This window comes from Vulpes vulpes, chromosome 14 (genome assembly GCF_048418805.1).
Source record: "Vulpes vulpes isolate BD-2025 chromosome 14, VulVul3, whole genome shotgun sequence".
Taxonomy (NCBI): domain Eukaryota; kingdom Metazoa; phylum Chordata; class Mammalia; order Carnivora; family Canidae; genus Vulpes; species Vulpes vulpes.
Genome location: NC_132793.1, coordinates 134,238,037 through 134,264,668, shown reverse-complemented (window position 1 = coordinate 134,264,668; position 26,632 = coordinate 134,238,037). Strand labels below are relative to the sequence as shown.

General features: G+C 42.3%; 1 protein-coding gene across 5 annotated transcripts in view; it reads right to left on the bottom strand.

Moving 5' to 3' along the window:
- PPARGC1A (PPARG coactivator 1 alpha) overlaps positions 1–26,632 on the bottom strand; it is a 641,509-nt gene that overhangs the window by 90,755 nt on the left and 524,122 nt on the right. For 4 of the 5 annotated variants that reach the window (XM_072737984.1, XM_072737985.1, XM_072737983.1 and 1 more), the window contains one exon: positions 6,016–6,195. In XM_072737984.1, the coding sequence (XP_072594085.1) occupies positions 6,016–6,195 (180 nt within the window). Of the gene's footprint in view, positions 1–6,015; positions 6,196–11,331; positions 11,940–26,632 lie in introns of those variants that run through there. The other variant, XM_025997309.2, reaches the window with a different exon arrangement.

The window sequence follows — 26,632 nt, the reverse complement described above, 5'->3', positions numbered from 1 at the left end:
CCTAACTCATATTCATCAGGGCTGATGGAAATTTCCTTCGAGATGCTCCAAGCCTTTGTTCCCTGGACACCATCCCCTCTGCTGTCACCTTGTCCCTTCCCCGCACCTGCATTGCACGGGATTCGGAATGCAGCAGGGCCTGCCGTCCAATCCCTCCCGCTTTCCGCTTGCCCACGGCTCTCCCGCTAGGGGAATTAGCACGCTCTCAAATACGGTCCCCGGTATATTGCTCTCTAGCACTAAAAATCTTCACTGGCACCCTAATTCCTACTGTGTAAACTCGAAACACTCCCAGTTGGGTTCCCGGGGGTCTGCTGTAATTTGCACCCACCCTAAATCCACACCTGCCTCTCCTACCCCTGTTGTTCCCATCGGTACATATTTCACTTTGGGCAAATCAAGCTCCTCACCGTCATGCTCTCCCTGTGGAAACATTTCATTCTTTTTTTTTTTTTTTTTTTTTTTTTTTTTTTTTTAGAATTTTATTTTTTATTTTATTTATGATAGTCACAGAGAGAGAGAGAGGCAGAGACACAGGCAGAGGGAGGAGAAGCAGGCTCCATGCACCGGGAGCCTGACGTGGGATTCGATCCCGGGTCTCCAGGATCGCGCCCTGGGCCAAAGGCAGGCGCCAAACCGCTGCGCCACCCAGGGATCCCCTTTGATGATGTTTTTATTGCTGCTTCCCTCCTTAGCTAGGACACACACGCACACACTCACACACACACACACACCCCTACACCTGTATATGTGCATACATGCAGTCTGGCAATTGCTAATATATATATAATATATAACCCGCTGTATATAAATATACATGTACACATACACATAAATGGACAGTGTTAAATTATTTTTAATTGCTAATACAGAAATATATATATATATACAGAAACACACACACACATGTACACAAGTACAGGCAGTCTTTTGTTGTTTGCTCACTGTTTCACATTTCTTCATTTGACCTCCCAAACTAGATTCTTTAGGAAACAGATCCTCTGTGCTCTGTATGTAATTATATATCACCTACTGAGGTTCCCATCATCAATAAAGATGTCTTGGTCAATTCATTCATTCTGCTGCAAATATTTTTGGGGTACTTACTTTCTGTCGTCTTCTAACACAACATCTAGAAACACTTCCGTGACCCAGACAAGCAAGTTCCCCGCTCCCAAAATACTCAGAGTCATTTGAATAGGCAAGTTAAAAAAACAAAACAAAACAAAACAAACAAAAAAAAACACTTTGAAATGTACATAATATATGCCCATTTTAGAAAAAAAAAAAAAAAAGGAGAAACAAAAGAAAGTCCAAAGAAGAAATATAAAATCTCTTGCATTCCCGTCAGAATAACCAAATATTCTTGGAAGCTTCCAACTACCATTGCACCCTTGGCATGACAGGACATCTTTCAGTAGATAACGGGAAAGCACCCCCCACTTTTGGTCCCACAAAAGATCACGGACTCAGACCTGACCGAGCATCCCGGTGATCACCCCACATGAAGGCTGGCTGCGGCTGTGGGCCCTTGTCCCCCGTTATTAGCAAAGGCAGACTTCAGAACATGCTATGAGTAATGACCTAGAGACAACCACCTTCTCACTCGCCATGCTCTGAAGAACCCCAAGTAGTGGGACTTAGAGGTAACACACAAAAGAATGGAAGATGCTCATGCAGTTGTATCAAGGAGGCACTGAAAGCAGATGTTTAGATGAAACAGGGACAAGGTGGCCCATGGTGACCAGAAGGGCCAACGTGCTATTTAAACTAATCCCGGGCCACCCATCCTTAGGTACTGCCATGCTCTAAAAGCACTCCTTTATTCTCCTTCTGCAAACAATGCACAAAGGCAAGAGAGGGAAGGAAGTTATGTTGCAATATTCTGAAACATAAATCTTGCTACCGGTCCAGAGACAGCATCCTGTTTTCCTGACACACGGATCAGATTCACTGGAGACTGCACCTAGAAAAGCCTGTGTCCTGTTTTTCTAAGTGGCTTCTGAATAGAACCTGGTCACCTGCATTTACACATCCAACACAGGTTGTTGTGCAAGCACTGATTCTTGTTTGTGTGTCGTTTCTCAACCAACATGGACAACGGCGTATTGGCATCCCTTGCTCCCCGCTGAGGAATTCACTCTCCCAGTGTGGGACATTCAATCACATTCATCTTTTCTTTTAAAGTCCAACAAAAATAGGGGCGCCTGGCTGGCTCAGTCTGTCAAGCGGCTGGCTCTTCGTGTGGCCTCAGGTCGTGATCTCCGGGTGGTGAGATCGAAACCCCATCTCGGGCTCTGAGCTCAGTGGGGAGTCTGCTTGAGTTTCTCTCCCTCTGCCCCTCCCCCTGCATATGTGCTCTCTTTCTAAAATAAAAATAAATAAATAAATAAACCTTAAAAAAAAAAAACTAAAACATGAGGTCAAAAAAAAAACAAAATTAAACTTAGATCAAATGCACAAAAGAGGCCAAAGGAAGAGATTTCTATTTACTCCCAAGGTGCTAACATTTGGCTATACTATCTGTCAACTATCTGCATCCTATCTGGATTTCTAAATACCCCCCTTACAATCTGCTTTGATTAGAATTCAGAAATCCGGGACTCCTGGGTGGCTTAGTGGGTTAAGCATATGCCTTCAGCTCAGGTCATGATTCCAGAGTCCTGGGATCGAGTCCCTGCATCGGGCTCCCTGCCCAGTGGGGAGTCTGCTAGTCCCTCTCCCTCTGCCCCCCAACTCATGCTCGCTCTCGCTCTCTCTCTCATTCTGCCTCAAACACATAAATAAAATCTAAAAAAAAAAAAAAAAGACTCAGAATCCCGGGGGCCGGTCTCCAGGGTTGTCATCGAGGTGCTACCTTAAGTCAGGCAGCGTGTTCAGCGACTCGGTGCCTTATTTTATTCTGGGAATCGGAGGTAGGTAATGCTTGTTATTGGCAGATCAGAGGTGGCGGAAACCGTGACTGTTTGGCTTGCCCGAGTACAAGGCCTTCCCAAATGTGATGAGGCAGGGCTTTGAGAACTGGAGGAAAGTGAGCCTGGGTAAAGTCCACGGGGAGAGGCTTAAAGGCACAGGCGCGGGGAGGCCTTCCGGGAGAGGCTGCTTTGGAGGAAGCCGCCCAGGGCCGCGGCCACTGGCCACTCGAGGGTTACTGTGCTGCCTGGGGACCTGCCTCCCAGGGAGACACAATTTTCGAATTCCACCTATGCTCCACCCCCCGCCCCCCAACGTTATAGAAAAGCTGCCTGAGCTTAACGCTAGAGGGCAAAGAGTAGAGGCATCTGGGCCGTATGCAAATGCTCGGGAGGCTGCGGCTGTGTCTCGGTGTTGCCACATATGGCCCTTACCCTTTGCACAGACAAAGAAGAAGGAGTTTTGTGACATCAGGGAAAACTGTTACAGGTTATCTAAACGGTCACTTTCGCTGTCACTAACAAAATTCCTGACAGCTCAATCCCAGGGCATCTCCATGATGTTATGTGGCTTTTGATTCTTCATATCCTGGATCTTAACTCTGTCTTCTCTCTGAAAGCTGCCCAGTTCCTCTCCGGTGTTTTTATAAAAAGGAATTTCAGTGGCTATTTTTTTAGGGGTTCTCCACCCCAGCGGTATTGTCATTTTAGGGCCAAAGAGCTCCTCGTCGTGGGAACCTGTCCTGTTTGCTGGAGGAGAGTTAGCGACCGCTCTGGTCTCTACCCATGAGATGCCAGGAGCAGCCTCTTGCCTTCAGTCCAAAAAAATCAAACCTATCTCCAGACACTGCTAAAGGTCCCCGGGTCGGGGGGAGTCCAAACGGCTTTGACTTGAGAGTCACCGGTTTAAAATGAGCTAATGAGAAACTAAATTCAATGAACTTTGTGTTTTAGAGCATTGGAAACAATTCTATCAGTGGTCGAGAGTCATACAAGGAAACAAAGGGGGTGTCTTCGTATGGGATAAGGCATCTACAGGTAACGCTACCTGGTGAACCAGGTCTCCCCAAGGTGTACATGACAAGGTACCTCATGAAGATGCCACAACACGAAATATGGGGACACAAGGTCATGGAGAAGGGACTTTTTGAAAGTAGCCCACCAGGGAGGCACTGACTCCCGTGACATGCGCTCCACCTCCCCCGCGGCCCCCACCTCTCAGTAATTCCCTAACCACCGTCTGCGAAATGCGTGGCAGTCACCCAACAGGGAATAGCCGATTTTTAGATAAGAGGTCTATAGAGATGGACATTTTTTAAAGTACTGTTTATTTAATGCAGCATGACTTAAAACGGGCCTGTCGCCTGACAAGTGTACTGAATGAGGAATGTTCAATTTACCAGTTCTAACTAGCCAAGTCCTCACATGAACTTTCTAAGACCCGGCCGAGAAGCCTGGGAAGCGTAACCAACCCCAGACCTTCAGGGCTCCTTCTCCCCAGCCCTGACCCCACCGCCTTGAGCACCCTTCGAAGACTCTGTTCAGACGTACTAGAAAATCTTAGCTGTGGCCAGAACCTACAGCCACCTCGGCTCCCCCCAGCGATCCCTGCTTCCATGTCAACCAACACTGAAAGGAACGAGTCTGTTCTATTTTTAAATATATTCAGCAAAACAGCAGCTTGGTATGTCTTTGTAGGGGATGGTTGTCACCCAACCTCGCTGTTACTCTATTTTTATCAGCGACGTGGACTGGGAAGTCAGATCAATTTGGGGTTCAAATCCCTGGTCTTTATCTGTCAGCTGTGTGATTTGGGGAAAATCACTGAACCTCTCTGAGACTCGGTGTCTGCCTATGGAAAGTGGGAATGATACTTAGGGTACCTAAAAAATAGGATGTTTGGAGGGATGGGTGAGGTGACACATACAGAGCACAGGGGATCTTAAAATGTTGGCCCCTGTCGTTATTGTTCATTATCACTGTTATTCATTAATATTACTATAGTCACTATTCACTCATTAGTCAACAGGCATTTATTCAATACACCTTCTGTGTGCTGGGTGCTGAAAAACCCCGGTAAATATTGTAAAATTGGTTTTCTTAATGACTCAATAAACATTTATTCAGTGCCTTTTATGTGCTGGGTGCTGGAAAAACTCAATAAATATTGTAAAATTGGCTTTCTTAATGACTCCAGATTTCAACCAAATACATTGAAGTTTAAGAAATGTCTCTGCTGGTGGTTTGAAAGATACATTTAGGGTGCTTCGCATGGAGCCTGACACATATTAGGGCGAGGATATCAGATGATGATGGTGGTGCGGGTGGTTGTGATATTGAAAAGTAGTTGATTTAACAATCCTTATTCAGCTCATTTGCCAGAGCATTCGATGTTTGTCCCTACAAGAAACCGCTTATTTTCAAGTAAATGAGCGCTGATCTTGTGAGAAAGAACTTCTTTTTTCAAAGTAACACTTTAATAGGAGTAGATTAACATTCCTTATTATAGGGTAGGCTTATAATAAGAGTCTGGAGCCTGGGAGGTAACTTTCCCTATTGAAAGGTAAGCGAATTTTTACTAATTTCTAAGTAAATATTAGAATAGCTGGGTTTCAAAGTTTCTATGACGTAGATAAATCAGAGGTCTGGTCACAAAATAACAGTAATAATAACTGCTCACTTACTTGGTGAGGCAAATAAAGGTAGACGTCTAATCTCTTGGATTAAAAAACATTGCATTCTTTTACATTTCACATTAATTTACATTAGGCCCTTTTCTGTGGGAAATAGACAGGAATAAACAGGTTTAGACTTTTGTTCTCCTTTGTCACAAATTCTTTCACAACCCCTTACTATTTCAACACAGTTTAATGCACTCTGTTGGGGGCCTGAGCCCCTGAATCCTCAAAAAAAAAAAATAACAACGAAATGCATTTATTTTTGCAAACACTGTTTCTCCACAGAATCAGAAGTGCCTACCTGTGAGAAAAAGTCTTTGCATGACAACAAAGTTAAGAACCCATTACGCTTTCAGGCCGACGATCATATCGTGGCCCAAGCCAAGTTCAATGAGAAATTAATTTTCACCAAGGGATGCCCTTACCTCAAATATGTTTGAAGGCTCATTGTTGTACTGATTGGATATTATTTCTGATTGGTCACTGCACCACTTGAGTCCACCCAGAAAGCTGTCTGTATCCAAGTCGTTCACGTCTAGTTCAGAAAGGTCAAGTTCAGGAAGATCTGGGCAAAGAGGCTGGTCTTCACCAACCAGAGCAGCACACTGCAGGAGGCAGGGGGGAAAAAAAAAGCTTTCATTAACTGCAGGAATTTATTAAACTGCAATAGCATGTGATAGGAATTAAGCCTGGTTAATTCAACCACACCACCAAAGCTGGTTTCCAGGGTTTTAGTCACCAGAAGAAGGAAAAAAAAAAAAAATCCTAAATTCCTTTACTTACTTTGCTCTTAAAAGATACTGTGCCTGACCCATTCCATCCAAAATTCTGCCTCCGAATTCTTGGTAAGTGCCGTATTTCCATGAAGCCCTCTCTCATGCCTCCAGCTAGAAACCAACTGAATTTGTACCCTTTTGACAGTTAGTGCTTAATGAGTTTCAAGTTGTTTTCCGGTTAACCGTATGCAGAATCTTATGCTACCCTTAGAGTATAATCTCTTTGACAGAAGGATACAAATTTGATTTTTACCTCGGACTTGCCACCACCACAAAATAAATAATTGCTCAATGAAAAATAAAAGCATGAGAACTCTACTAGGAAAACTCCACCCACTTACGCTCCTCGTAACCAGTAGAATCCTGTAATTCCTTCAGCAAGGGATGACGCAAGCCCGTCATCTGGTCTATGGTTTTCTTTTATTGTCATTTTAATCTTTTGCTCTTAACTTGACTTTTCATGAGCTTCGGCACTTCATCTTCCACAGGGCAAAAGCAAGTTCCTTGGGACGTCTGGGTGGCTCAGCAGTTAAGCGTCTTCCTTCAGCTCAGGTCATGATCCTGGAGTCCTGGGATCGAGTCCCACCTCGGGCTCCCTGCATAGAGCCTGCTTCTCCCTCTGCATGTGTCTCTGCCTCTCTCTCTCTCTCTCTCTGTGTGTGTGTCTCATGAATAAATAAATATTTTTTTAAAAAAAAGCAAGTTCCTTAAGATAAGGACAAAAGTCAGAGTTCTTCTGTATGATCTTCACATCTTTCATTATGTTTAATTTGCAACTGTGTGGGTGTGTGTGTGTGTCTGTGTGTGAGTGTAAGATTGGGATTGCCTGACATCTACAAAGGAAAAACCACTATAGCGTCCCACAATTGTATTTTTTCCCATCACTTATGTATCCCTAACTATTCTCTAAGTGAACTCAAAATAACTACTTTTATTTGGAGTTTTTACATGATTTCCATATTTTGAGAGGTTTAAAAAAGCTCATGCTAGGGCCGGGCTGCCTGTCAGCAAGGGTCTTTCAGATTGGAATAGTCTTTCACTTCCTTGCAGGGAGTAGGTGGTCTTTCGGTCGTGCCACACTGTGGCTTCTTGGAAAAAGTGAACCACCTTAGCAAAGAGGTGGGCTTCTAGCCTCAGCTTGGCACTCGGGGTGATTTCCTCCCTGCATACTGTGAAGAACCCTGTAGAAGTTTCCTACTGCAGGGGGTCTGGTGAGGCCGGGGCCATCAGGATTTTATCCACCTGCAAGCCACGGTGTCTGCCTCAGCAGGCACACAGTCTGAAGTGGTAGCCTCGCAGCCCTACCTTCCAAGGTCAGCAGAGATGCTGTGCAGTTGTTCACATCCAGGCAGCAGTTGAGCACGAAGCTGAAGATCCCGCGTGACATTTAGATCTTGAATAAAATAAGTTTTATGCAGATTTTTTTTTTCTCGAGCACCCCTGTCATCCCTGGCAGGCGACATTCCACGGGTCATATGCAGCAGCATGATCATAAGCCCCACGCTGAGGAGTAGGTACCGGGTAATGGAGTCAGCAGTTGGTAAGGGGAGAGGCTGGGAGCAGCCTGCAGATGACTGTGCTTCCTCCCTAAGACCACCGGGCCCCGGTGGGATCCCAGCCCGCGGGCACACAGGTGATGCAAAAAGAAAGGGCAATCCTCTCCACCTAAACTCTTTCCTTATCGTTTTACTGGTCATTACATTTTTATTATCGGAGTAGCCCAAAGTTGCAGATCCGTATACTTGACTAGGTTTATAAGTAAGCAGAGGCCAGGCTGGGGGGGAAGGTTTTGTTCGGGTACAAGGTTTGCGTTTTGGTTACGGGTGTAACACCTCCCAGCCTCCATACGTGCCCACGCTGCTTATCCTCCGGGTACAAACACACGGTGTTAACTCTTCCATGACATGATCGATTCAGAGACCGGGGGAGAACTTTCCCAACGGTGCAAAACCCACTAGGATCTCGTTGCGGGATAGTCCTCAAACGGAAAAGCACAGACAACAAAAACAGCAACAAAGAAATAAAATGAAGGTAGAAAACACGGGAGCTCGACATCTGGCCTAAGTTCCCGTCGTGGAGGACCTAAGTTAGTGCCCTCCGGATTGGTGAGCAGCTTCTTGCTCTCTCCCCCCTCGCCCGCCTCCTCGAGGCCCGGCTTGTTCAAGACCCCTCCAGTAACTTCTAAGGACCGTTAAAAAAAGACCAGATCAACTTCTGGCATTTTACTTACTGGGCTGTTACTTCATAACGTTTCTTTTCCCTCTCTTTCTCTCTCATTTTTGCTTCCTAGGTTATGGTTGAGAATGTGCTTGTGTTTTTGCCAATGTTGACACGCTAATAAAATCAGGGTTTCTGAATGTGGCATTATCCTGATAATCTAAAACACATTAGTGGTAGCAGGTGTTCCTGTTATTAATTTATATTTGGCCTTTGGATGATGCCAGACTTAACAGTCCGAGCCCTGTAACTGTCCTCATCTGACATGCTGATATTTACTGCTTCCCTATACATCTGTAACAGGTGTGCTTTATCGCAATTACAGAGACACATTCCACTGCCTCTTTGCAACTATGACAGCTATTTCACAACCGTAGCCTTAATTTTATAATAAGATTTAGGAGGATAAAGCAGTCACTAAACACAAAAGGCTAATTATTGTACGTTTTTTCACCCCAACAGACTTTTCTCTTAGTTAAGGAGCAGACAATAAATTAGCTTAACTGCACTGATGATAATGAATCATCATAATTAAGTATAATTCTCCATTAACCTTTTGGAGGTTTTGGTGCCATTGATGGTAAATTTTAAAGAGAGAGAGAAGAAAGAGTGGACTTGGCCACATTAATTATATTAATGGAAAAAAAAAAGAATTCTTACTTCTTAGGAAAAAAAAAAAATCGTGAGGACAGGGAAAAGGGAATAGGGCGGGGGGCAGTAAAGAATGACAGTCTCGGTGGAGTGCGTGGCATGTGGATTGTCCCTATCAATCTTGGGAACCTCATTGTACATCACCTTCATTAAACTGTGAAACACCGGGGACTCCGAGTAGCTGTAGTGATACGGGCCTTTATTAACCACTGCGCTGTCCTGTCATTATGTGCAAAAGGGCATAATACGTTTTAGGATGACAGCAAACATTAATGATTCAAAAAATGAAAGCTGCCCGAGCTACCTGCTGCTCGTAATCTGTCAGGCTGGCCGAGGTGGTTCCCAGCGCCGCCGCGGAGGCAGGGCTCCCAGCAGCTTGCTGCCTCCGGTGCAACACAGAGGCGAGCGGCCAGGCTCAGGCGGCCCACGGCTCAGGCCCCGGCCGGACGCCCGGCCCGGAGCTCACCTCCTGGGCCACCGTTCTAAGTGCTCCTGACGCTTCCTTGAAAATGACCGCAGGAATCCCGGAGAGTGAAACGAATCCTCCACATTTCCATATCGACCCCCGACAGCATCAGGAATAACACATGATGGAAAAATGAAAGTATAGCAGCTGAGCCCCGCGCTGCCGGCCACAGGGCGCCCCGGCCACTGCAGGACAGGCGGGACTTGGAAGCCACCTGCAACCCCGACTCACAACAGCGGCAGGACCTACGGGACATCTGGACCTCCTCCACCTGCCCAAGAAATCACAGCAAGGGAAGGGCAGCTGGGATCCGCAGGGGCCGTGGGCCGAGGCAGGAGAGGGCCAGCCGAGCCCACATGGGCAAGCCCGGTGCAGGGTTAGGGCCCCAGGGCACGCCTGGCCGCAGAGGAGCCGCGATCGCAGCCCGGCCGGCCCGACCGTTTGCACTTCAGAAGTGTGTGGCTGCACCACATGGACATCTTATTTAATCTAATCACGTGTGGCACTCGATCCTCCCCCTCACCCGCCGTGCCCCAGCCCCCCGGGGGCAGCACTCCAGCCCTCTGCCACACTCCTGGCAGCAGCTCCGAGCCCCCGTGCAATGCAGTCGGGCTCCGTCTCGTCGCGGTGCACACAAAGTTTAGCTTCTTTCCCCAAGTTGCCCAAACTTTCCGAGAACGTGCCACTGTGCTGAATGCAAACGCGCCGCGGTCCTGCGTCCCCCTGTTAGTCACCGTAGGCTCCAGAGACGAGGAGGCAACGGCTGGCTTTTCTCCCCCTGTGTGAATCGTGGCCAGCGCAGACTGTGGAACTGATGTATGGCCTCTATTTTTACACAAGCAGCCAGCAGCCCCACACACAGCCCTGCACACACTCCTCTCTCCGGCTCCAGGCGGCTCTCCGGTCCGGGCAGATTTAACCATTGGCTTCCCTGCCACCGACGCTAGTGCAAAACCCTGCACCCACCGTGAGGCACGGATGGCTTGCTTTATTTGCTGACCAAATCTTTCAGCCACATCTAGGTGTTTTAAAGGAAGCAGCCTCGTTGCTCTGTGTGCCGTGGGGAAAGCAATCTAAAATAGCCTAGCAGGATTATTTAGGATTTTGTGAGTTCTCTGTCTGATGAACAGAGAAGAGAGGGGAAGAGGGAAGGGGAAAAAAAAAAATCCGGACTAGAGTCAAAACTGACTATATTTGAGCACATCCATTTTAATATTTTTATCTTCATCTTATTATAAATAGAAATGGCATTTTTCCAACCGGGCCACTAAACACCACTGGAAAGACTTCAGCTTCTGATTCATATCAATATCTTAGAGCATAAATATTGCATATGAGTAGAAACAGAGCCAAAGGCACATGGAAAGAGTTTCCAACTGCAACAGATATGGGTGACAGCAGCTCAGCTTTGATTTGCTCAAGGGATCTCAGAGCCACCTTAAAATAGCAAACTTATTGGAGTTAAGATAAGATTGAGATTCCCTTCCAAAAGCTCCTGCCCGGGCTACTTTTCTTCCTCCTCTCGTCGTCGTCTAAGCCCTTCCCCCCCACCCCCCCTTACAGGAATCATTGCATCGGGAGGGAGGGAAGCTTCGGTCCTGGCTGCAATGCCCAGCCCAGCCCCGGCTCACCTCGATGTCACTCCATACAGAGTCCTGGTTGCACATGTCCCACGCCATCCAGCTCCTGAATGACGCCAGTCAAGCTTTTCAACTCCAATCCACAGTGACACAGAGCACACACTCATGCAGGCAACCAGCCCCTTACTGAGAGTGAACTGAAGGCACCTGTCTTACTACAGTTCCCAGTCACATGACAAAGCTATTAAAAAGTAGGCTGGGCTGTCACTCACCCAGCCTCCCTTCTCCTGTGCAGCTTGCTGCTCAAACTCGTGACGTCACTCAAAGGCAGCCCTCTGCCTCAGTGAAGTAACGCTTAAAAAAAAAAAAAAAAAAACGGAAAGAAGAAAGAAAGAAAGGAAACACTTGGACTTTTGGAGGCTTCAAGCATCATGCTGTGATTAAAGCCAGCTTTGAATGCCACAGACTCTAAACGGAGCCCTGGCCATATAATAACTAAAATCCCCTGCAATCTTTTTTTAATTTATTTTCCTTCCAAAACAAGCAAGTGGCAAAGCTCCCTGTTTCATGACAGAGTAACTACACTCTGAGCTAAAATGTGTGCTCCCTAAGGATTCAAATTCTAAGACCTCCAGTGGACTCCAGCTCGGTTTGGGACTAAAGCAAGAGCTTATCACATGATGCATTTTTATGAGACATTTTCTAATTGGGGGAAGTGTTTGAAAGCAAAGAATGGGGCAAGCATTTTTTTTTTTCCTTTCCTTTTCTTTTTTTTTGCTGTTGAATCAACAAAACAGTCTGTATTTGTTAAGGTATAAACAAACTCCTCCACCCAGGAATCGGCTGTCCCCGTGGCAATAGGGAATACCAGCTCCCGAAGTGTTACTGCAATTTGCTTTGCTCCTTATAAGGAAAACAAGGAACAAAATACCACCCTTTCAGGTCCTTTCTAATTATTTCCATTTCTCTCATAGGCTCCCAGAAAACAAGTGTTAGTAAATACAGTTGCTGCTGCTGTGCCCAGATCAGCTGAGTTTCCCGGCTGCCTTTTTTCATACATGTAGCGTTTCCACTCCAGCTGCCTTAGGGTGCCTTTTTGAATAAACACTGGATTCCAACCCTAGTGTCTGGGTTGTGCAGTTTGCATTTGAGACTAAGAATGGCCGTGGAGTAAGGGAAAAATACTGACACGCTATTAGCAGAAATATTCATTTCTTGAGCTTTTTAATTTTTTTTTCTCATTTCTCAGCTTCTACCCTGAGACAATGAAGGCTAATGCAGGTGCACTGTTTTATGATGACATACATAACTGAATACATAACAAACTCAAGGTACCAGATATTGCCAAAAAAAAAAAAAAAAAAAAAAAAACCACTTCCCATAACACTACAGTGGTCTGATTTAACCCTTCCAAGTTCCAGGGAGAGGTAAGCCTGGTATAGATACATTTGTGAATATATGTGTTTTTAACAAAATTTTAAACCCCATGTACTTTTAAAATCAGCTCCATTCTTTTACTTGATAATAACTTCTCTGAAAAAAAAATCCCCCAGGTATCTAAAAATAATTTTAAAGCCCTATTCATTTAATCTCCTGTTCTACTAAGGTTAATTTAATGTGTTCTCTCTTGTCCATCTTTTTCTAAAGAAAAAAGAAGTGGTGATTTGCTCTAACACATTGTAGATGTAAAGTTGCTCAAATATTAAAGTGAAAGGAAGAAAAATCAAACAAACAAAAATCAGATTATTTCTTCTCTCAGACCACACGTGCTATAAGGTATTTTTTCAACTCTGATAGCTGCAACAAGTTGCTGGTGAATTCCTGAATAATGTGATGAATTGACAGTTTGTCATTACTGGGCATGAAAAGATGGCCCAAAGCTTTGACATTTTAAGTTAGCTGAATACATTTCACTGGCACATTTTTCCCTCTTACAAATAGCGGAAAATTACTGTAGTTTTAATTTTCTAAATCAAGAAAGAACAGGAAAATACAACCTCGGGAAGGCTTTTATACATGCAATTAGTGGCATTACTCTGCACTCCCCACAAAGAAACACTAATTTTCTTCCCAATTATATTCCGATTTAATGTAAAACTACAGTAAATTATTAAAATTCAGGGCAAAGGTCATTGGCTCAACCCTCAACACAGTCAACTGTGAAATAATATTGGTCACTTGACCAAGAAGAGTTGATGTTTATTCATTATTATCAGGTGATCCCTGCAGTGATTTTTCTCTGATACTTTTAATGGTGTTCATCGAACACTAGGCACCCATTACATACATACTTATAATATATATTTGTATATTGATAAAATGCATATATTTTCATACATATAATATTTACAAAATATACATTTTTTAACTCATGTTCACACATTTTGGAGAAGCTCTTTACACGGGGACATTTTGTATTATAGTTTTTGATATTGTAACCTGCTCACATTGTGATTTTGGAGTTTCCTTATTCACCTTTTTGCCACCTAATTCCACTCTTTCTTCATCAAATCAGCACATTTAAGAAACCACAGGTGGTTTTATATACATTTTTTTCCCTTCACCATCACAAAGAGGGTTAGTTAGGAGTCAAGACATTGAAATGATTTATAAACTACAGCATATTGCATTTTCCCCCTCAAATTTCTATTCCTGTACAATTCAAAGTTTAAATAGGTTCTTGGGACGAATTAGAGTAGCTTCCACCATTTTTTTCCCTAAGTCTCAAAATTATAACTCTAACGAGAGGGATATTTTTGAGGTCTTATAATTTGGTTAATTAGCTCTTCAGATTAAAAATTCTCCCCTGTCCAGTTTTTTCTTTTTTTTTTTTCTTTTCTCAGGAGAACATAAATTGTTAGTTGCTCACCAACCTTGCTCTTTTCTGGCTTCCCAGGAGGTTTCTATATTTAATTCTCTCTCTGCCTTGATTGTTTTTTCTCGCCCTCTCTCCCTGCAGCCCTCCTCGTACCTCACCCGTCAACTCTGCCTCTAAGATTTCCAAATGTTTGGTTTCAATCAACAAGGACCTATTGAAATCTTACTGTGTCCACAGCAATGTATTGCAAGGACTGCCAAGAAGGCATACGACATGGACACAAGGGAGCTGACAATTTTAGGGGGATGACAGCCCTGAAAAACAAAGAATAATTTGATATGAAGAAACAATGCTACTTTGCTCAATATCCAGATTCCTCCTCTCCTTAAAACACACCGTTTTTAAGTACAAGGTCCTCTCACTGACCATTACAATTCACACCCAAATCAACCCCACTTTGTCCCAACAATAGAAGGAGGTATTTATTAACATCTGTTGAGTGCCCATCATGTTCCATATCTTCCCAGAGCCTAGAGTCCACCCCAATGGAATTCCTCCCTTCGCTAGTTCTGTTAACGTTTTCCAAGACTCCAATACTAGTGAAGGCAAGGGATCTAGCCTTAATTGATAACAAGAGAGAAAACACACCTCCAAGAGGGTAATTCCATCCTACAGTAAAGATATTTGATAACGTACGCAACATTTCCCCACCAGCATCCCAAACTATGGGCTTTTCCCACCCTCTCTATTTTCACTTAAAAATAAATAAACACAATCAAACTCAAATACCCAAGAAGACAGCAGCAAAGACGATTTCTTTTGATACCATTGCATACAGGTGAGAACGCAGAAGTAAAGAGCTACTGATATAAATATATTTGCCCATTTGTTTTTATAAACTTAAATAGACATACAAGGACAAATTTAAGGCTGAAATTTATAAAGAAAGAAAAATGGAGAAGAAAACATCTAGAGTAGAGTTTACATGAGCTTGACATGATCAGCATTTTATATAGCCTATTTCAATCAATCTTGGACCTCAAAATGATTCAGTAAATATTATCTGTGTACTCATTTTATAACTGAGAAAACATTTTTTTTTTTTAAATAAGCAAGGGTTTAGGTTGTAGCTGAAGACGGCATATAGATCTCTGAAAACCTTTTAGGAAGAATTAAGTTTCATACATAAGAATAATGTTCATTCCCAAATCAAAAAGCCCAGAAAAGACCCCTGATGAGCTTTATATCCAAGAAAATGTCTACATAGCTGGAAACCAACATTCCTGGGAATGCTGCCTGCCTAGAGCACTCTTCCAGAAAGGAAAGGGATCTGCCCAGAATTGCTAATATTTTTAAAGTTAATCATTGCTAACAGGCGTTCAATTGCTTGCTTTTAATTCCTCGAGGGGCTAATTGATTCTGATACCCCACGTTTCTGAGCACATGCTCTGAGCCTCTGGGACACGTCTGAAGCAAAGGCCTTGCAGGGCACAAAAGTTGGTGGCAGGGCAGGGGATATCAAAGACCTCTAGCCTATAAACGCTCTCAAATCAACTTTTATTTTGCACAAAACTGCCATGATGACATCCACATGAACAAAGTACCTTTGGGGAATTACATAGAAAAAATTTAGTGGACAGCTTTAATGCCTCCTTCGTTCATTTATTTATTTTATTTTTTAAATAAGCTGAAGGTGATAGACAACCTCAGCAACATATCTTTTATCCCCAATAAAACCTGCACAACAGCTCTATGCAAACGAGTCAGGCTATATTTTAACACAGACCTCAAAATCTGCTTTTGCCATTTTTCATATTACAACAAAAATAATGTGAAAATTAACGTGAGCCACAGTCAGTTCATTGGACTAATCTAAACATAAAGTAAGAAAGTATGCTTCTTAGGGCCACAGATAAGAGAGAATAAAAGGATGGTGAAAATCTGCTCTTGTCTGATATTTTATTCCGCAGAATTTGTGCCTCTACAGACATTTACATTTACCTTAATTATTTCAGATTAATTCATCTGTAATGCAGTGAGTTACTGATTATATAAACAAGAAATACTCCATAGGATTATTCAGCAAATTTTTTTTCACTAAAACTGAAAACAAGGCACATCATATTTTATTAAATTTGGTACTATTTAAAAATATAAAGTGCTACTGAACCCCACTAACATAATAGTTCACTCAGGAATATTATTTTATCCCCTAAGGAACATGGTGAGGGCTGGGAAAAACTGAGGTGCAAAAATTATTAAGCTGAAAAAAAAAATGTGTTAGTCAAACAGTTCCCTCTCATACTTTTTTCTAGAGTTTGGGTTCTAATGAGCTTAACTTTTCTTGATTTTAGGGAACTGAATTGTATTTTTCAACTAGTCTCAAGATGGAAGAAATAAATAAGTGAACTTTCCAAGTGAACTTTCTTTCTCTCTTTTCTTTCTTTCTCTCTTTCTTTCTTTCTTTCTTTCTTTCTTTCTTTCTTTCTTTTTCTTTTTTCAATTCCATCAGAAGCCTTGGAAAGGTGCGGTGATTTTGCTTTTGTTTCTGTTGTAGATTTTTTCCAGTGCTTTGATATTTGAATTTAATTCTAGCAGAGCTAATACATATCCTAAAAATGTGAGGATGTAGAAAGGAAATAAATTCTCATCTTAGAAAGCAATTAGCTTAAGGCCTAAACTAAATTTTATAATGACTTACATAAAATCTTCCTTTATATTTGCTTGCCCCACTGCACACAGGATTTTTGGGAAAACTTTCTTAACCAAGAAGAATATTTCTAAGATTGACCTCCACATTCAGCAGCTCAATCAAAAGTAGATGTCAAATACTACCGGTAGGATTATAGATGGGTACAAATTTTTCTAGAGGACAAGAGGGCAATATGTATCAAAAATGTTAAAAATGGGCATCCCATAAACCCAGAAATTCTACTTCTAGCAATTCATCTTAAGGACGCAGCAGGGGGGATGTGCATAAAGATTTTGGGTGTGAAGAGAGCCAATGCTGCATTATTTATATCACTGAAAACTTGAAAGCAGGATAAATGTCCAACAGTAATCGTCCAGTTAAATAAATTATAAAGCACTAGGTATATATGTATCCATTCATATATTTCTATATATTCATTATATATATGTATATTCAATTCTAACATTAGAAACTGTTGCAAAATACATTTAGTGGCAAATGAGAAAATGTTCAAAATACATTAAGGTTTAAAATTGTGTTTGAAAAAATATAATCACAACAATTTACATATCAATATATATACTCAGAAAGAAAAGAGGAAGGAGGACCAGGGGAACAAAGTGCTCAACAGTGTCTGAGGATATTGTAAGTTCTTTTTAATTTTCTTTGTGTGTGTGTATGTCTTTCTGTAATTTTTGAATTTTTTCTGATAAACATGTATAACTTCCACATTCAAAATCAAAAGGAAACAATTTATTTCTCAAAGAAAGAGAGATTCAGGCTTATAGGGAGGTCTTCTTAACATACAGGGATCGTAGCAAATCGAAATAGCCCCTGACATCCAATATAAGTCTCAAATATTCATCACATGTTTAAAAGGAAGCCATTTGTGCCTATCACACCAAATGTAACAGACACTCCACTCAGGAGGCAAGCTTCGTGAGCAACTGGGAGAAGTCACTCCTCAGCACTGGGAAAAAGCCTCTGAGCCCTGAACTATAGGGCGAGGAAAGCTCTCAACTCTGATTAGCTGGCCTCACCGGGGGCCCCCAATCTCTGACCCTCAGATGCCTCTAGCATCTTCATGTTGTTTCTCAATCTGAAATTTCATCAATTAAGTTAAACAAACTTTCAGCTAAAAAATGTCATCCTCCTCAGTAGGGTCAAGGGATTCCAGCTATGTATACAAATGCATCTACCTGTTAGACATATTTTTTCTTCCTTCTTGGCATCTAAAGGAAGTCAGAAGCACAGACCAAGAAAAAGAATAGTAAATGTGTTCAGAGTGGTGTGGCTATGCTAGCAAGCAGATTACTCAGGAAGCGAGTCTGGCACTTGGGGAACTGGAAAGGGCAGTCCTGGAAAGTGAGGGAAGAGTCCTTGTAGATGCGACCTCCTCTGGAGAACCTAAGTAGACAAGGTGAGAAAAATCCTTCCTAGTTGCAAACCTGTGACTTGCAAGTGAACTTCTGGCATGCTATCTGTTCCTAAATGTGCAGCTACTCTGTGTGCATGCTGTCACGTGGCAGCCCTGTTCTTGGGCAGGAAGCTCATTCTAGACCCTCCTCAAACCCTGGGGGAGGTTGACCTATCATCTTTTCACAGGAAGGCTCCCTAGCTCCACAGGAACAAAGTTCTACCATTGGCCCCTTGGAGTTAGCATTCTCATAGTTTCATGGTGGTCCTTTCCTGCAAAGCATTCTTCCTACATGTGGATGATCATTATTTTGACTATTAAGAATTTTCATGAGAAAAGGGGTAATGAGGCTGGAACCAAGGCTAAGTTCATGAGATTTATAGTCATGGGTATAAAAGGCACAGCAAAAGGAATATAGAGGAATATAGTCAATGGTACTGTAATAGTCTCGTGTGGTGACAGATGGGAGCTACGCATGTGATGAGCATAGCATAACATTTAAACTTGTCGAATCACTATGTTGTATACCTGAAACTTATGTAATGTTGTGTGTCAACTGTATGCAAATAAAAAAACAAAATTAAAAAAAAAAGTCATTACATGTGGCTCAACTCTATCTGAGAAGGACTGGGACTTTGTGGATCTTGATTTAGCCCAAAATGGAAGGAAAATGATGGTGGGGAGAACATGGGTCCTCACGTAGCTATATCACTAGCCCACAGTTAAGCTTTGGGCAGTTCACTTCATGGCTCTGAGCCTCAGTTTCCTTATCTGTCAAAAAAGATGGCCAGACTCAACTACATCTTAGATCCCCACCACGTCTCAAATGTGGTGATATACCTGCCTTGACACAGACAGGAAATTTAGAAGAACCTCTCTGCACAAAGCAAACCCAAGTGTTGCTTTGCACAAAGACACTGGAATCAGGAAGCATTTGCAAGAAAAGTAACTGGTGCTCAACTGTGTTGAAAGAGCATAGCTTCATCACCTCCTTGCAATATGGATATTTAACTTCCTAACCATTCCAGGAACGGCATACAGGAGAACTTACGAAATACTACTTTCACACACACTGACTACGAGAAAACTGGCTTCTGCAGACCTGAGTTTGTTACAGACCCCAGCCGTTGCCCCAGATAAACAGCAAGTTTTCATCTTGTTTATCATGAATGCTATTAAGCAGCACAAGTCATGTGTGAGACCAAGTCCCTACTTGCACAATAAAAATGAAAACCATATACTTGGTGTGACAGTAACTATTTACTTAAACTGCATATAGATGCAATTTAACATGCTATACCATGTGATTTGGTTTTACAAAGGGTAAGAAAAGGTGTTACCAGGAAAAAGAAGATTTAGAAGAGGAGGGATCCTCCTGAACTTAAGGTTATGTCGGTAGGAATAAGGTCCCCAGCATCTAGGGAAATAGAGCTTAAAGTAACCCTTCTGCCTCCTGGTACCAGGACACTCCCCTTGCTTAAAGGAAAAACTCATTCTATTTGGTCAAAGGAGACCTTACCCCTTTTTAATTTGAAGGAAATCACATGATATATCTCTGCAGGGTGTGGAGAGAGAAAAGGTCATGTGCCAAAAATATATTATCATGACATTATTAGCAAATGTACTAAAGCAAGTCCATATCGCAGGATAGATGATGTCTCATTCGGAGTCAACAGAGTCTCCTGGCCAGCTGTTTTCTTTGCACATACAACCCAACGTAGCAGGAGATGGAAGATCTGTGCTTCAGAGTCATCTAATGCTACCCAGCTGGAGATTTTTCCTTTAGGGCTGAGTTAGTAGCCACAGGTATGCTAAATTACCTAATAGGACATCTGGAGAGATAGCCCTGGTGACAATGGAGTAAGCAAAGTAAGACTAGGTAAATGATAAACCTTGGTAAGAACAAAGCCTTGATAAACCACCAGCTATTTTCATACAATGTTGGGCGTCCAAACAGGATTCCCTGACATGACACACTTCGCTTCACATTTTCCTGCCCCCAGAAGAAAGAAACGACGAGAAACCTGACCTAAGAAAGCTTGATTTGTGTGCCTGGGAAATAATCTCCAAAAGGCAGTTTGCAAGAGTTTCCCTTTTAAACAGTTCGAACGCTTTATTATGCTTGAAGGAGACCAGGTTGTACTTTGCCCCAAGTAGTTCATCAGAATGGAGTCTTTCCCTACCTCTATTCAAAGGAAAAGTCTCTGACAGCCCCTAAGGTGTTAATTTTCCACCATCCATCTTAGTGGAGCCACTTCCACGTAGGGCACCTAAAAATAGGCCACGCCTAACCTTCGGCACAGCCGTTCGAAGCTACTTAGTGGGAACTCCAACTCGGCACTCTCCCGTGGGTATTTTCAGACTGTGCTCTTTGTCTTCTCTATTATATTAGCCTATGTTGACTATGGCGTAAAAACACAGGACAAGAGTGGCTTGCTGGGATGTACCTTGCATCACAATCACTAAGGTGGCTGCTCTGCTGCTGTGTAAAAAGATTTATTATTTAGGTTCACCTACACTTTTTATCTGTTTCTTTATTTATTCCAATTTATTATTTGTTATTGTGTTTTAGATTGAATCAAATGAAACTATGGATAGTGATTTTCTGGAAAAAAAGCAGTTGGAATAATAATGTTCAATACACTTAGTAATTCCACTTACACTGGTAAGGTTGTTGGGGCTCTCATACTTCAAAACTATAGCCAAGTACATCATTGAGAATGAATGAACTTCTGTGATAGGTCAAAATACAGATAAATCCCAGAAACATAATGTGAAGCAAAAGGAGGCGGACATGCCAAAAAAAAAAAAAAAGTATACCTTATTCTATTCTTTATATATAAATAAGTACAGAAACAGCTATACCTAATTTATGCATCTGGAAGTCTGAAAAGGGGTTCCCTTTGGTAATGGTTGGGCGCTGGGGCCATGGGCCATGGGAAGGGGCTCCAGAAAGCTAGTTATGGTCTATTTCTTGCTGTCCAGTGCTGGTTCCATGGGTATGTTCTGTTAGTGAACATCTGTAGAGCTGAACACCTGTATTATATGCACTTTTTCAGTATTTGTATCACACTTCAATAAAAACTCTAAAATACAGAGAAAAGAAAGAAAAAAGAGTCTTCCTATAATACTACAAAGTTCCAATGATTGCTAGATTTCTGTTTAAAAAAAAAATTCTGAATGTTCAATGGATCTGCTCAAAAGAACCATTAACCTACATAGACAAACCACAATGCAGTAGGAATCAAGCGACCTGATGTCTAAGTGTATTTGCCTGCCCTTGGACAAAGCCCCTTCAGCTTTCTAGATATACTTTCTTTCAAAAGATGGGCTAGGATTATGTATTCTCTGAATGTATTTCTTAAATAAATTAAGTGAAGGAAACCTCCAACTTCAAAACTAGTATTTTGCCTGTGGTTCAGAATTCATCATTGAAAGGTGTCACTGACTTGGTTTGAAAATACGGTCCCATTCTCTGCGAACATGACCTTGGGGAGTCAGTCAGTGAAGATCTGCCACTTAGCAGCTAGCTGTGGGATCCCAGGTGAGGACTATCTGACCTCACATTCTCAGCAATGGAAATGGCAATATAAACACCTATTTTTCATGGTTGGTATTAGGGTTAAATGAGTTGTATATGAACCCAGTGCTTGACATACAATAAATACTCAATAAAGACACCTTATATTCACATATGAATACTTGAAACTCAATTTAACATCAAGCAACACTACAGGAGCTTCATAAGTTTGCTCTTTGCCTGGCTTCCTCAACCAAAAAAAAATAAATAAATAAAATCCTAGAAACAAAACAATGCAGAGCACTTTCTTCTGAAGTCTTACTTTAAGTTGACTTTCTATGAGAGCACACACAGAATCATCACCTAAGCTGTAGGAACGCCAAGTGTCTGTTGGTTTCTCTGTTTACCTGAAGAAAAGTAAAACCAGTCTCATACTGGCCCTGACCTGGCTCTACCTCCAAAGAGACCAGAAACAGCAAGTGCAGAAAACAATTTTAGTTTCCATTATGCTGGCCACAAAAGTTATTTGAGCCAGAAGTCTGTGAAGAGTCTCTCTGTTAAGGAACAAGACATCCATATGTCGCATAGAAACTGACAGGATCCCAGGAGTTTGCATATGTGAGAAGAACCACAAAGTATGAAATTGTGTTTTAAAGTAATAATATCTATGAGAGAAGAACAGAAAACAAAGCCGCAGGAGCAAAATAATTCAGTATCAAGTCAATTTTGCCACCACTGGCCTATCAACTACATCGTGCTAAAACCTATACTCTTCCCAAAAACTAGGAATCAATCATATAATCACTTTTTAAATTGATAAAACGACATAAAGGATATGTTACATTTTGTCTCAGATATTTAAGGATTCTTTTTCTTGCAAGTCATTTTTCTGTGTAATGAAATGCTGAAAAGTTGGCATTTAAATTAAAGACTGCACATCCAATAGAGTGGCCACCACCCACATATGGCTGCTGAGCACTTGAAATATATCTAGTGAAAATTAAGATGTGCTATAAATGTAAACTATGCATAGTATCTCCAAAGCGTTAGCATGAAAAATCAAATGGGAAACATCTTATTAATAATTTATGTTGACTATATGTTAGTATGATATTTTGGATGAACTGGGAAAAATGAAAGATATCATTAAAATTAAATTTACTTTTTCTTAATGTGGCTACTAGAAAATTCAAAATTACACACATAATGTGCAGAATCGCCCTATTTGACAGTCCTGTCTCAAGTTTTGCACTCTTTTCCTCCAGTAAGTGATACTGTATGTGCAAATAAAATTAATGAAATACAGCATCAGGGCATCCAGGGTGGCTCAGCGGTTTAGCGCTGCCTTCAGCCCAGGGTGTGATCCTGGAGACCGGGGATCGAGTCCCACGTCGGGCTCCTTGCATGGAGCCTGCTTCTCCCTCTGCCTGTGTCTCTGCCTCTCTCTCAATCTCTCTCTCTGTGTCTCTATGATTAAATAAATACAATCTTTAAAAAAATACAGCATCAGGGACTCTCAGAATGAATATGGGGGATGAGAGCAGGGCCACAGCAGTGCACACCTCTAGGGGGCACCATTCACCCCACAGGCTGGGAGGAGTGCTCACTGGAGCTCTGCAGTCTTCCGCTTGCACAGCTCCGCATTCTACGCTGTATAATCCATCCTCCCTACATAATCAGGAATCCCTTCTAGAACATCCCTGAGGCAACCCCATACATCTTTTCAACACTTCCCACAGTTTTCCAAAACATATACATAATAATGAGATGCAAATTTATAAAGTGAGGTCTACCTAGTACTCGGACTGGGAGGGTAGAAAACATTACTGATCATATTATAAAATTCTAATAGGATGCAGAAGTCCAGAGCAACGCAAAGTATGCAAAGTCTGAGATATATACGGGGATGCAGTGTTCTCAAGAAGACAGTTTTCTTCCTGGAGACTAGAGGCATTTTTCAGAGGATAACATCCACTTTAATTACAAAATGCACCCGCCTCTCTCTTCCAAGGGAGAAAAGCCTGTTGTTGCATCTGTAATGTAGCTTTAGTTTTTGATGCCAAAAATGATTCAGTAAACACAGTTATGTTATGGTATACTATTTCTTATTCAGTACTCAAATTAATCTCAAGGCAGTGCTGGCATTAATTCAATTTGACGCCTGTACTTAGGATTTCACATAGGTGCCTTCATCCAATTCTTCTTCGCAACTAATAAAATCTTAATTCATGGTAATATATTTATTTCTAGTTCAGTTCATGTTAAGGAGTGCAGTACTTTACAGAAAACTAATTAATATCAATCATATATTATAACACTTTTAATGGTTCAGAGGAAAATCCTACACTGGGGGAAAGATTAGATGAACCAAGGGGTCTTAACCCATCCTATTTACTCTATTTTTAGGATTTGAGAAAAGATACCAAGCATCGTTTCAAATATTAATTTAATTGAAGGCGTGCATCATGGGAAAGCTGGGAATTATGAACCCCGGTTCTGATCCCTAATAGGACATTGATTTGATGTGGCCCAAGAATGTAATTTACACTCTCAGAGACTCCGTTTTCCACCTATTTTGTGTAACAGCCATATAATTTGCAAGTTGGTAGAGATATTCAAATTGAGATGCATGGCACTATTAAAATAATGAACAACTTCACTAATAGCAAGCCTTCTGCAATTGTTGGTAACAATTCTATTTTTATGTAATGTTTGAGTAATGTTGATAGCATCATATTTTCTGGGATTGGACATATTGTCAGCGGGACAGCTCAAGCGTGAGTCCTCACTGTGACATAAACGGTGCCCCCTGGAGTTGTGCGGTACAGTGGCCCTCACATTTCCTTAGGGAACAACATTTAAAAGGCCTAGTCTCCTCCCCCCTCCCCACCCTAGCATGAAGAGCTGGACCAGCGATGATACAACTTTTTGCAAAAAAAAATTTTTTTTAAATAATAATAATGCAATAGGTCCCTTGAAATGCATGGTCATAATATCCAGTTCTTTCAAGTTAGGCATTAAGCATTTTATTCACTCTACAACAATTTCTCCATATTGACATGCTACCAGCAAGAAAGAAAGAAAGAAAGAAAGAAAGAAAGAAAGAAAGAACACATACTATTCTGGTTTTTTTTTTTTTTTTTTTTTTTTGCTTCTTTAGCAATCTACACATAAAACCTCCAAATCTGATTGATGCATATATATTTTTTTTAAATTCCTGATCATTAACAATTAAACAGAAGATGAAACAGCAGCAGCGTATTGGCCTCTAGGTGCAGAGGAAATGCCTCTTGATACTCACTTTCAAAACTGAATCCATAGTTGATAACCCCGAGATGCATGTCATTCATTCTCCTGCAGTGTGAATACTTGCCTCGCAAGCTGAGGGAACACTCACGACGGGGGCCTTGCACGAGCTACTTTTTAATTCACAAGGGCACGTGACGTAGGAGGGCACCTCGGAGTCACTGCTCAATGAACTCCACAATAGGGCACAAATCTGAAACCCAATCTTAGCCAGATATGGACGTAAGAGCAAATATATACAGTATCATGTGCTTTCCAACAGCCCTCAGTCTCGAGGGAGCTCTCTGACATCAGCAGTTGAGACAGGTGGTTCCCTTTCCAACTGTGGAAAATAAAACCGTACTGCAGAGGCACTAAGTAAATATAGCTGTACTGTAATTTTTCCTTGGTGCACTCTCCCTGTGATTCCTGTCCTGTGATGAGACTTCATCCGATGAACCCATTCAGGACATTCCTCTGCACTAATAATGGGCTGCACATTTGCAAACTGGCTGCCACTGGCACCGAAGACTCTGTTTGCCGCCCCAGTTGGTACAACTAGGGCTTTTCCTCCTCTCCATTTATTCAGAATGGATTGTCAAGTGGCTGCCCAACCCTCTGCTGGGATATGTCACCCTTTGTCCCCTGTGACTGATACAACCCCACGAAATGACAGACCCGAGTCAGATCATCTTAAAATCACATGCACGGAGCAGGTCAGCACCGACCAGATCCAGTCGGAGTCTGAGAACTAAAAATCAGCTGAGATGCACTAAGCCCTTTGTGGCCACAACTATTTGCTTTTGCATTTAAGAATTACTAGCAGAAGGGCACCCTGTAACGTGTGTATAAAATTACTTAATTCAACTTCTATTTCCCTTTCCGAACGTGGATACTTTTACACTCTGACAGCCGCTGGCTCTGAAAGCATTCTCCTTTTTGTTGTATCTCCTTAGAAACACAAATCTTGTTCCCTGGCAGCGCGGCTCTCGGCTCTCCAGGCCCCACCACATGCCCAAACTAGTTCTCCCTCACAGCTTTAATTCACAGTAAGTGGCATGAAAGGAGGTCAACCCTTCTCAAAAAAAACCCTCGGAGTCCTTTTCGACTTCAGAATCTATTTTGAAAAGCCACACTCCCTGCCACGTAAAGAGCGGCTTCCCATTTGGAAATCCTGGCTTCTCTCTGCGGACCACTTAGGGACCGGTCCGCCACGGGCCCAGGCGGGGGTCGATCGCACTTTCAAGCCCGGGATCGCAATTCTGGGAGTGAGCCCAGGACCGTCTGTGAGTCGAGCAGGTCGGGGACTGCCGCCCCATGCTCGCCCCCAAATGACCCTCGCGCTTGAAAACTACTTAGGGCGCGCGAACATGCTATAGCTTTCCTTTCCCGAGGTGTTCGTTGAATGCTTAACTCAATAATGCCATCCTAATCCCCCAAGTTTCCATGGTAACCTGCCACTGTAATAAACAAGCCTGAAGCATGAGAAATGAGGCAAGGTGCTCCCGTTTTCCCCATCCTCCTGCAATTTCCAAGCAACGGGGTCATCCCTAACCTTCTAGCCATCATCATAGCTCAGAGCTACCTGGGCTGCTGGGAAAATAATAGCCACCAAGATGC